The sequence below is a fragment of the Myxocyprinus asiaticus genome, chromosome 8 (genome assembly GCF_019703515.2).
Source record: "Myxocyprinus asiaticus isolate MX2 ecotype Aquarium Trade chromosome 8, UBuf_Myxa_2, whole genome shotgun sequence".
NCBI classification, from domain to species: Eukaryota; Metazoa; Chordata; class Actinopteri; order Cypriniformes; family Catostomidae; genus Myxocyprinus; species Myxocyprinus asiaticus.
This window is the reverse complement of record NC_059351.1, coordinates 9575416-9587993: the sequence shown is the minus strand read 5'-3', so window position 1 is coordinate 9587993 and position 12578 is coordinate 9575416. Positions and strand designations below refer to the sequence as shown.

Below are 12578 nucleotides of genomic sequence, written 5' to 3'. Positions count from 1 at the left end.
AATGTTGATGCTCCAAAAAGCACATAAAGCCAGCATAAAAGTAATCCATAAGACTCCAGTAGCTAAATCCATATCTTCTGAAGTGATATAATAGGTGTGGGTGAGAAACAGATCAATATTTGTCATTTTTTGCTAGACAGCAGGTGCAATATGCTGAGAATGTGAATCACCAAAAACACAAGAAGAATGTGGAGGTGATCTGTTTCTCTGTTTCTCATCCACACCTATCATATCGCTTCTGAAGATATTGATTTAACCACTGGAGTCTTATGGATTACTTTTATGATGACTTATGTGATTTTGTTTAGCTTTAAAATGTTGCCACCCATTCACTTGCATTGTATGGACCTACAGAGCTGAGAAATTCTTCTAAAAATCTTCATTTGAGTTCAGCAGATGAAAGAAAGTCATACACATCTGGGGTGGCATGAGGGTGAGTAAATAATGAGAATTTTAATTTTTGGGTGAACTATGCCTTTAAGGGGTCTTGTCAGATCTGGATGAATTTGTCAATAAGAGAGGTTTGGAAACATTTCTATTAATTATTACGGTGAAAACGTAAACATTATATATAATGCTGAAATATAAACCAAAGCAAGATCAAGCTTTATTAATGCCTTCATTCGCTATTTCATAGCTTTAAAAGTCCTGCGCGGATTCTTATTTCAGTGTAGTTACAGTTTTCAGTGTCAGAATAATTTAGATAATTAGTTCTGTACAGCAGTACCGCCGCTCTCTAAATGCAGAGTACGCAGCCTAGTGCAAAGGGCACCAATCCCGGTCGTGGAACACTCGCTGTGTCTGAAACCACCCCCCTATCCACTATATAGTGCACTATTTCGAGTGTCCGCCATTTTGTAGGATTGTCTGAATTCTGTGTGAGCCACTCATTCTTTACTTTTGTTCACTCATTATTACCCACAATGCACTCTAATTTCGAGTGTACATCAAATGTAATTAATTTCCCACATTCCACCACGGAGAAGACGTACGAGCTTGGAGTTTACTGCTTCCTTCACTCCTACAATGTTTTCTTTCATGCTGAATGTATTAAATTACTTTTTGACAATCATTACTTGATTAAGATAACATAATAAAATATAGAGAGGCAAAACATACAGATACATTTTAAAATGTACTCTTTATTTGATCAATTGTGTTTACTCTTTATATTAACATACAGTATATATTAAAAATGACAAACAGAATAAAGATTTATTGTATTAATATATTATATAATAAGAATAACAAGTAAGGCCCAAGTATTTTAAAAGTTCATATGTGACATTGTTTCTGCGACAGCCCCAGAGCTCCGACGCTCAGTGTATATGTCAGCATCCGAATTCACTCACTCATTTCGTTCACTCACTGCTGAGATATAGTGCACTAACTGCCATTCACTATATAGGAAATAGTGAACGAGTAAACAATTTCGGACACAGCCACTCTCTTCGCCAAACTATCGCCTCGCGCCCGCACATCTCTCACGCGCGTGCCCCGCTCACCTCGCTGTGCACACGCAGAAATGCTGTCTGTTCGTGCGTCAGTTGTCAATCACGCGAACAGCAGAGCCAATGCATTTATTTACACTTAACTTGGATGTTTACATGGATTTATAGTTAATCCGCCTGAAGTAGCTGCGATAGTTTCCAGTACCCTCGCGAGGGCGCGTGGTAAATGTACAAATACATGACATGCAGGACGTGGTACAAAGCTGCACAGATTTAAAAATGTACACATAAAAGCTGATGTCATAAGAGCCCAGTTACAGAATCAGCCTGAAAATTACCATAACATTCACACAGAAAAGCCCGCGTTAGGATTAGAGCCAAAATTTACCTCAGCGTGCTGCCTTAAATGGAAGTTGTGGTTTTAATCTTGAAATATCCGCGTGTCTTGGTGTTAAATGAAGGCACTGCATGACGAAACTATTCTTTTTTTTTTTTTTTCTCACTGTGAGGAGCGAAGAAAGTGTTTCACTTCGAAGAGTTTGATGCTGCAGCACTGATGACTTGAGTGACAGTCTGTCACAGCAGCACGCGCCGCTGTGTGAACTCTCGTAAAAGTCTCATTCAATAATCTCTCAATAAATTACACATTAATCGAAATTAAACCAGTAATGTAATGACAGGAACGCCGCCCATTGTAAAGAAGTAAAAGTAAAAAAAAAATCATTAGAAATTTACTTGAGTGAGAGTACCCACTTTTAAACCTACTCTAAAAGTATTTTTTTTTTTTTTAGTAAATGAGTAAATGTAGTGTGGTACTACCCACCTCTGATATTAACTTACCCCTAAATGTCATGTGTGTGTGTGTGTGTGTGTGTGTGTGTGTGTGTGTGTATATATATATATATATATATATATATATATATATATATATATACATACACTGGCAGCCAAAAGTTTGGAATAATGTACAGATTTGGCAGTTTCGGGAGGAAATTGGTACTTTAATTCACCAAAGTGGCATTCAACTGATCACAAAGTATAGTCAGGACATTACTGATGTAAAAAACAGCACCATCACTATTTGAAAAAAGTACTTTTTTATCAAATCTAGACAGGCCCCATTTCCAGCAGTCATCACTCCAGCACCTTATCCTTGAGTAATCATGCTAAATTGCTAATTTGTACAAGAAAATCACTTGCCATTATATCAAACACATATCTGGTTCATTAAATGAAGCTTAACATTGTCTTTGTGTTTGTTTTTGAGTTGTCACAGTATGCAATAGACTGGCATGTCTTAAGGTCAATATTAGGTCAAAAATGGCAAAAAAAGAAACAGTTTTCTCTAGAAACTCGTCAGTCAATCATTGTTTTGAGGAATGAAGGCTATACAATGCTTGAAATTGCCAAAAAACTGAAGATTTCATACAAAGGTGTACGCTACAGTCTACAAAGACAAAGGACAATTGGCTCTAACAAGGACAGAAAGAGATGTGGAAGGCCAGATGTACAACTAAACAAGAGGATAAGTACATCAGAGTCTCTAGTTTGAGAAACAGACGCCTCACATGTCCTCAGCTGACAGCTTCATTGAATTCTACCCGCTCAACACCAGTTTCATGTACAACAGTAAAGAGAAGATTCAGGGGTGCAGGCCTTATGGGAAGAATTGCAAACAAAAAGCCACTTTTGAAACAGAAAAACAAAAAGAAAGGGTTAGAGTGGGCAAAGAAACACAAACATTGAACAACAGATAATTGGAAAAGTGTTATGGATCTTAACCCCATTGAGCTTTTGTGGGATCAGCTAGACTGTAAGGTGCGTGAGAAGTGCCCAACAAGACAGCCACATCTATGGTAAGTGCTACAGGAAGCGTGGGGTGAAATGTCACCTGAGTATCTGGACAAACTGACAGCTAGAATGCCAAGGATCTGCAAAGCTGTCATTGCTGCACATGGAAGATTCTTTGATGAGAACTCTTTGAAGTAGTTTAAGAAGTTCAGAATTTTTCTTTCAAATTGTAATAGTAATTTTTCACGTTATTAATGTCCTGACTATACATTGTGATCAGTTGAATGCCACTTTGGTGAGTAAAAGTACCAATTTCTTTCCATATGAGCAAAATCTGTACATCATTCCAAACTTTTGGCCGCCAGTGTGTGTGTGTGTGTGTGTGTGTGTGTGTGTATATATATATACTGTGGTTTGTTGTTTACATTTACATCAGACGACCCTGACCTGTCTAAGCACTGGTTCATTGCTAGAACGAACTTCAATGTGTTTTATGTGTCACTAATGCTGACATTTACCCATAAACATTAACTGTTTAGGACTGAGGTCTCTGTCAATTCTATACATTTTTGATTCTATCACATAAAGTGTGTTTTCTGTATGTTTTCATGATTTAGTGCTGTTCACAGGTTCTCTGTGAAGTGGTAAAGAGAGTCCTATGTTGATCTTTGTTTGTCTAAGGTGTAACCCCAAACCACAAATGTTTCCAGTGACCTTAGTAACTGTCTTCTTGAGAATTTGTCTCTGTGTGTAACTGTTTGTATGTGTGTTCAAATATATCTATGGTTTCAAACATTTATAATAATAATAATAATAATAATAATAATAATAACAGCTTTGGAACAGCTCTTTCTTTGTGGTCGTTTAAATGTGTTACTTAAAAAATTAGCCATTCCAGTTGTCATAACATGTAAATTAAAGGAATAATCATAATTTACTTATGTGCAACACAAAAGATGTTTTCATGAATATCACCACCTTTCTTTTCAATGTAATGGTAGTGGATGGTGCCTCACTTGAAAACTTAAAAAAGGACCTAGAACTATCATAAAAGAAGGCCAGTGCAGATTGTGCATCATATTCCAAGTCTTCTTTAGGCATATAATAGGTTTTGCTGAAACAACTTCAGATTGAAGTCATCTGTTTCTGCGTGTTCATGAGTGAGAGAAGGATGTTCACAGTGGCACGCATGTTCACGCAAGAACTCATTTCAAGCACTTAACTACATAAATTCTCATGTGAACACTGTGAATGTGTAACGGCAAGACATTTGCTGAAAAATTCACAAATTTAGACTCAAAATTGTGTCATATTTTAGGTAGGCCTACTCCTTAAAGGAATATTCTAGGTTCAATACAAGTTAAGCTCAGCATTGACAGCATTTGTGACATAATGTTGATTACCACAAAAATTCATTTTGACTTGCCCCATCTTTTCTTTATAAAAAAAATGCACATTTATTTAAGACGAAATTTATTTTTGTGGCAATCAACATTATGCCACAAATGCGGTCGATTGTGCTTAACTTGCATTGAGCCTGGAATATTCCTTTAAGGTAGATCTGTGTTGTTCTGGATGAAAAGTAACGTACCTATAAAATTACATTTCATGGATGCAATAAATTACAAAATATAAACACTTCAAATGCAGTTTACAAAATGTTTAGAGATGTTTAGTTTCTGTTATAACTTATAACTGCTCAATTTTTGTGATGCTCATTGCTGAATTACTACACTTCTGTATGTATGTTCACTCTTCTTTCACTTTTTCACAATCCACAACCTGAAATCAATAATGAATCACAATTATTTTCTAACCAAGCACTGTTTTGTATGCTGCACATTTGAAAAGAGCCATGATGTCACTTAAAATTCAAAACAGTGAAAACTGTCAGAGCTCGACAAATGACACTACAGAATGTTCGTAGACAATTTAATTAAATGCATATTGCACATCATGGCATGGGTGTGATGGTGAACACTGGCATGTACTTACATTCAGTTTCTAAAATGAGGAGGCTGAATCATCATAATTTCTTGCAAACAGTCTGATTCTGAAACAGGAAACCGACCGCCTTCACATCGTCTTGTTGCACAATGTTTCAGTTAAATGTTTTTTTAGAGTACACAAACCAGAATGGAACAATTCGTGGTTAGAGACAGTGTCTGCGGAAACATATAAGTTTACAACATCTTTTCTGGATCCAGAGCAATACACATCTCAAACAAATACATTCATATTATACACTCAAAACATAAACATATGAACTAATTCAGCCATTTAGAGGCCAAAACAAACATTTTTATCTTCAGCTGAACAAAGAGGTTAGACTGTCCACAATATGCTATGACTCTAAAACACTTTGCACACTACATTTTAACCCTGGATTAACATGCATTTTTAAACCCCTGGTTGAGGCTTTTTGCTGTGCTAAAACCCTTATCGCAGTTTATGTATCAATAAGTGTTCTGGGCTTTGGGACATGACAGGATGTGAATGTTGGTTTCCTGTTATGGCCTTCTCCAGTGCCAGAAACCTCAACACATTACCCATAGATACACTATTTGGCCTTCAGAAAACAAACAAACAAACAAAAAGTGTTAGGCATGAACTGGCACAAATGATTTTCTGTGATGTGCTGTGTGAATAAAAATATAAAGATGATAACGTTAGATCAAATTCAAAGTGTACTTTGACAATTTAACTTTGGATAGTTTTACAAAATTCAAATTTGCTTTGGCTGTTTAACAATCAGATTAGATATATGATAATAATTCAGGTATTAATTCATATACACACATCAGAGAGTCAGCAGATTTAACACAAAACGTAATCAGGATGATATACCCCTCAATCTAGAAAACCCCCCAAAACAAAACAGTTTCAAACCCCAAGTGCACCTGTAGCAGAAAGACCTCCCACCGCTCTGAACCAATCAGATAAGAGTTGACATCTGCATTGAAGACCCTCGCTCTTATCAGTCACTATCAGTCAGAAACTGAGATGGAGCGAACAAGAGTAATCGTCATCACACTTGTGTGTAAGTCCATTTGTGTTTTAGCACATGATATAACAGCTGCTGTATATGAGGAAAGATACATAACTAAATAAATATATAAAAAACTATTTTTCATTTGAGCTAGTGTTATGTTTTTGCAGGCATTTTGTTCTTTGAAGACCAGAAAATCTTTGGGACAGGAGTGGACATTGTAGTTAAACCAGGAGACAACATCACTCTCTTCTGTGATCATGTGATTCCATTTGGTTCATACCTCGTTTGGATCAGAAATAGCTCACATGAAAATCAATCATCTCTATTAATAGATACTGATTACCTGTTCAGGCAAACCTTTCCACATTTCAGTTTTGTTTGCAACAGCTCCAGTAACTCTTTTTGTGATCTACATATTAAAAACATCAGTGTCTCTGACCAGGGACTGTATTATTGTGGAATAATGGAAAGAAAAATAAGTAATGATGCAAATGGCATCATAATCTCTACGGATGAGTACCGGTATGGAAACAGGAGAACACGTCTCTCTGTGTTGGGTGAGAAAGCATTTTTAAATTATTAATGTTGCTACTCCTGGTAAATTCTGGAGAACCTATAGGTCCTACTTTACACAAAAAGACAAATTATTAAGACAAGACCATATATTGTTAACAGAAAGGTTTGCACACATAATTGGCACTTTCCACAAGAGCCTGAAAGTCTTCAGTTTTTTCAATACATTTTTTTATTTTATTTTTGAAATCCTGTCAAAATTTGAGACATGTCTAAAAACAGCTAAAATTTACAGTTTGATTTTGAAGAACAATTTCTCGTTAAACACATAAATTAATGTCTTGGTAACAAAAAAAACAAAACAAAAAAAAAAAAAGCTATTGAACATTTCCACCGTTTTGTCCAGGAAAAAAGACACAGTTAACACATGTTGACCTCTTGTGACAACATGCTCCAATAACGGGCATGTCTCCCCATCACAATTTCAAATTGGCCAGCAAATATTTTATATATGATTTTTTATATTGAATACATTGTCTAAATTTCTGAAATTTAAAACATGTGACAACCTGCCCCAAGAAAATGTGACAACTTGCCCTGATATATATATATATATATATATATATATATATATATATATATATATATATATATACAGTTGTGCTCAAAAGTTTGCATACCCTGGCAGAAATTGTGAAATTTTGGCATTGATTTTGAAAATATGACTGATCATGCAAAAAAACTGTCTTTCATTGAAGGATGAAGCCATTTATCATCACATAGTTGTTTGGCTCCTTTTTAAATCATAATGATAACAGAAATCACCCAAATGGCCCTGATCAAAAGTTTACACACCCTTGAATGTTTGGCCTGGTTACAGACACAAGGTGACACACACAGGTTTAAATGGCAATTAAAGGTTAATTTCCCTCACCTGTGGCTTTTTAAATTGCAATTAGTGTCTGTGTATAAATAGTCAATGAGTTTGTTAGCTCTCACATGGATGCACTGAGCAGGCTAAATACTGAGCCATGGGGAGCAGAAAAGAACTGTCAAAAGACCTGCGTAACAAGGAGAGGGGTCAACAAGGCCTATAGTAAAAGAAAACCATCCCCACTGTGAAGCATAGTGGTGGCTCACTGATGTTTTGGGGGTGTGTGAGAACTAAAGGCACTGGGAATCTTGTGAAAACTGATGGCAAGATGAATGCAGCATGTTATCAGAAAATACTGGCAGACAATTTGCATTCTTCTGCACGAAAGCTGCGCATGGGACGCTCTTGGACTTTCCAGCACGACAATGACCCTAAGCACAAAGCCAAGTTGACCCTCCAGTGGTTACAGCAGAAAAAGGTGAAGGTTCTGGAGTGGCCATCACAGTCTCCTGACCTTAATATACTATCGAACCACTCTTGGGAGATCTCAAACGTGCAATTCATGCAAGACGACCAAAGACTTTGCATGACCTGGAGGCATTTTGCCAAGACGAATGGGCAGCTATACCACCTGCAAGAATTTGGGGCCTCATAGACAACTATTACAAAAGACTGCACCCTGTCATTGATGCTAAAGGGGGCAGTGCACAGTATTAAGAACTAAGGGTATGCAGACTTTTGAACAGGGGTCATTTCATTTTTTTCTTTGTTGCAATGTTTTGTTTTATGATTGTACCATTCTGTTATAACCTACAGTTGAATATTCATCCCATAAGAAATAAAAGAAATGTGTTTTGCTTGCTCACTCATGTATTCTTTAAAAATGGTACATATATTACCAATTCTCCAAGGGTATGCAAACTTTTGAGCACAACTGTATATATAAAAAATATATGTGTGTGTGTGTATATATATATATATATATATATATATATATATATATATATATATATATATATATATATATATACATATATACACACACACACACACATTTTTCCTTGGAACACAGTTCAAACTTGCATTTAAAATGTACCTTTTCCTGAATGTATGCCAGTTTGGTTTAAAAAAAAAAAAAAAAAAGAGAGAGAGAGAGATGATAATGAAATCACAAAATTATATTAATGGGTTTTCAACTAGAAGTTTGGACCCATTCTCTCTCTCTATATTTATTGTGGAGTAACATGTAGGACCTTTTCTCTATGCTTCATGTAAATGCTGTGATTAACATAACATCATATACATTAAGTAACTTCTAAAAAATGGCTTATATGTACTGTACATGTTCTGTTCAGAGCCAGCGTCTCCTTTTGACGAGTCCTCCACCATCACCACCATCTCCGACCATAGTGTATCAATAACTAGCCTCTGCTGGAAGCTGCTGTTCAGCGTGTGTCCTCTGTGTGTTCTCTTCTTCTCCATCTTTGTTTACTGCCTCTGTAAGAAGAAAACTACAGGTACTTATTCACTCCTGGACTCAATTCCTAAATTTAAAGGAATTGATCAATTGCTAACTTAGTCACTGCTATGATGCACAGGATAACAGTTGTGGTTCATCAGACATCCTTACAGCACATGATTGACTTTAAAATGATACCCATGTCACAAAATGAACAGTGAAAAATGTCACATTCAATGTTATGAAAACTGTATAAAGTGTCTATGACAGGTCAGCTGAATTTAGAGCTTTGTGAACATTTGGAATGGAATTTTAAATCTCATACATTAAGTTTATTTTCTGAACCAGGTTTAAATGATGTTCTCATTAAATTTCCTGTAGGTTCTGGAGCAGATTGTGGGGAGAAAGCTGAAACACAGACTGAGACCAGACATGATGAGGTACTGCATTAAATGTGCAAAAATTGAACCATTACAAGACTTTCCCATATGCATCTTTCCACAGTCAAGTTAAAACTGCTCTGAGCAGGCTCTGTGTCAGCTCTAAATTTTGCTTAGAGATGTAATACCATATAAAAGCTGTATCAGAGTTGACCTACTTTACCCACATCAGCCTCTATCAAAGGTGGCTCAGATGCTTCTTTGGTTATTTTTTAATGAAATGCAGCCATCATTGCAGCCTTAACCTTTGTCTTTGTCATGAATGAACATATATGTTTTTTGTTTATAATTTATAATTGCATATTTTATGAATACTTTCATATATTTCATAATAATGTTTGTTCATAATTTCAAAATCAACATTGTTACTGCAATTGTACAGTAATTCTTGCGTGATCATATTTTTGTAAATACCACCACTGAATGCACATTTTTGTAGCTTATGCCACTTCAGATGCGGCTTCTGTGCCACGTTTTATTACAGTGTAAAGACGGCATTTTTCTCTTTATTGCATTAACAATGAAGATTTTACAGATTTGAAAGATAATGGCATTATAACTTAATATGCTTATTTCTCCCAAGATAAACAGTTAAGTAAACAAATTATTAAAATTCTTTTTTCAGGGTGGAGATGAAGTGTATTATACTTCATTAAACATGGCTTCCATACAACAAAAACAGCTGAAGAAAAAGAGATTGTCCAGTGACTTTAGTGCTTATTCTGAGCTCAGATTTAAAAGAACAAACTTCTAAAGAGGATTCTGGAATTCTCTGTGAGCTCAGCTGTTTTGAATATGATCATCAGGGTTAACAGTAACTGTGTCATTAGCAGTTATAGTTTCGCTCTGTAACAGTATTAATGAAGTAAGCACTGAGTTTAAGAAATGATTAAAATACATTTTTTGAAAAAGCCTGTAATTTCAAACCTGTAATCATCAAATTATTGCTATCATTAATTATTAGTATTTGTAAAATTAAACCATATGTGTGGATGTGGTCACTGTAAATAAGGTGTTAATAAAAAATAAATAAAAAACATGTTTTGCAGAATGTGCTCTAATATTATAATATATTATTGATATATTGCAAATAGAATATTTCACAATGGGCTGTAGAGCTTCAAGGCAAAATCTTGGGAGTGGAAAGTTAGTGCATTCTGTCATTTTTTCATTTGTCTTACACAAAACAGTGGGTACAAAACTTTTACTTCACTCAAAAGATGGAAACAAAAGACCATAATCATTAGCTACCTCAAAATATTAAAAAATCCATTATGCATCTCCTATATATATAATCTATTTTTGATTATTTATAACTGCATTAAAATTGCAACCATGTTAGAGGATCTACTTTTATTCTATTCCTGAATAGAACTTTTGTTTTTTAGAGCTCCCCTGGGAGATTTTCATTAAGCCATTAGTAATCTGAAATACTCTATAAATTCGGCTCTTTTGTTTGTCTTGCACTATCTGTGTTGCTTGTGGTATTGTATTGTTGACGCACTCTCGGTTTAGGTGACACTAATTTTTTCTTAGTCAGGAAGGTTAAAGTACAAACCACAAAGTTTTCCACTTCTGCAACAGATTGGGCAGCATAAAAATAAATGTGAGAGGAAGTATGTTTTTAATTGACTGGGGGAGTTACCATTTGTATTGCCTACAGTCTGACTGTAGAGGCCTTGTTTACTGTAAACAGAACATTATATGCAGTAATTAATATGAACACAATGGAACGACTGAAACTAATTTTTCCATTCATGTTTTATTTATATCGAAAGTAAAAGCATTCTTATGACACCTCGATTTTCTAGTCTAGTCCATGATAGAGATGTCTATGACTTTCTTTCTTCTGCAGAACACAAATGAAGATATTTAGAAGGATATCTCAGCTCTGTAGGTCCATAAAGTGCAAGTGAATGGTGATCAGAACTCAGAAGGTCCAAAAATGACATAAAGGAGGCATAGAAGTAATCCATTAGACTCTAGTGGTTAAATCCATTTCTTCTGAAGCAATATGATAGGTGTGGGTGAGAAACAAATCAATATTTAAGTCATTTTTTGCTATCAATCTCCTCCTTTGACCAGCCCCAACCAGTAGGTGGCTGAATGTGAAAGTCACTTCTACACCAGAATGTGGAAGTGAGAGTGAAAGTATAACTGATCTGTTTCTCACCCACACCTATCGTACTGATTCAAAAGATGTGGATTTAACCACTGGAGTTGTATGGATTACTTTTATACTGACTTTTGGGCCTTCAAATTTCTGGTCACTATTCACTTGCATTGTGAGGACCAGCAGAGCTGAAATATTCTTTTAAAATTTTTCGATTGTGTTTTGCAAAGAAAGAAAGTCATACACATCTGATGGCATAAGGGTGACTAAATGATGAGAGAATAAACATTTTTGGGTGAACTATCCCTTTAAGAGCCCAGAAACACAAAATAGTCAAAGTCTGAAATTTTGGTGAAAATATGAGTGCAAGTTTTGCTTCCAAATGGACAAGTTATATGAGATGTAACACAATAAAAATTAACAAACTCAACCATTTCTCCATTTTTGGAACACAATTCTTGAATAATTGTAAGAACACTCGTTACTATGCACCAGAAAAACCATTTAAATTTTATCTTGGTTGTTGTAGCTATAAATTAATTTACTAATTAACTAATAGGTTATTTTGACCCATTCTTACAGTGCTGTATGTCTATCCTCATTGTTTTTTATGACAAAATAAATTCAACATGGCTGGCGAAAGTGGTAAGACAAGTCCTTCTAGAAAAATCTAAATCTATCTTTACTATCATTACAGGAGATCTAAATGCGTAAAAAAAAAAAAAAATCCATTCATCTTAACTATGACCATTTCTGACTATTCAAAATAAAATAATGATGAAAATTTCACAGGGATTTTATACCGAAAAAAGAAGAAAAAAGAAAAGAAAAACACATATTTATCAGTTTTGGTAAACTTGCTTATACAGTATTTGCAAAATTAAAGCAACTGGGATTTACAGTATAGACACAATAGGGGCATGTAAAGTACACAAGCATGATTAA

At 35.1% G+C, this 12578-nt stretch overlaps 1 protein-coding gene across 1 annotated transcript; it reads left to right on the top strand.

Moving 5' to 3' along the window:
- Nucleotides 1-6238: 6238 nt before the first annotated feature.
- LOC127445293 (uncharacterized) lies at nt 6239-10529 on the top strand. The gene is made up of 5 exons (XM_051705272.1): nt 6239-6282; nt 6402-6791; nt 8977-9138; nt 9462-9520; nt 10146-10529. The coding sequence occupies exons 1-5, from the start codon at nt 6246-6248 to the stop codon at nt 10272-10274; spliced, it is 777 nt and encodes a 258-aa protein (XP_051561232.1). The 5' UTR covers nt 6239-6245; the 3' UTR covers nt 10275-10529.
- Nucleotides 10530-12578: the final 2049 nt, after the last annotated feature.

What these genes read in the sequence shown, in the direction of transcription:
- LOC127445293 (XM_051705272.1), top strand. Translation starts at nt 6,246, where the DNA reads ATGGAGCGAACAAGAGTAATCGTCATCACACTTGTGT. An exon ending in AATCGTCATCACACTTGTGT is followed by an intron (nt 6,283 to 6,401) that starts GTAAGTCCATTT and finishes ATGTTTTTGCAG; the next exon opens with GCATTTTGTTCTTTGAAGAC. An exon ending in CTGAGACCAGACATGATGAG is followed by an intron (nt 9,521 to 10,145) that starts GTACTGCATTAA and finishes TTCTTTTTTCAG; the next exon opens with GGTGGAGATGAAGTGTATTA.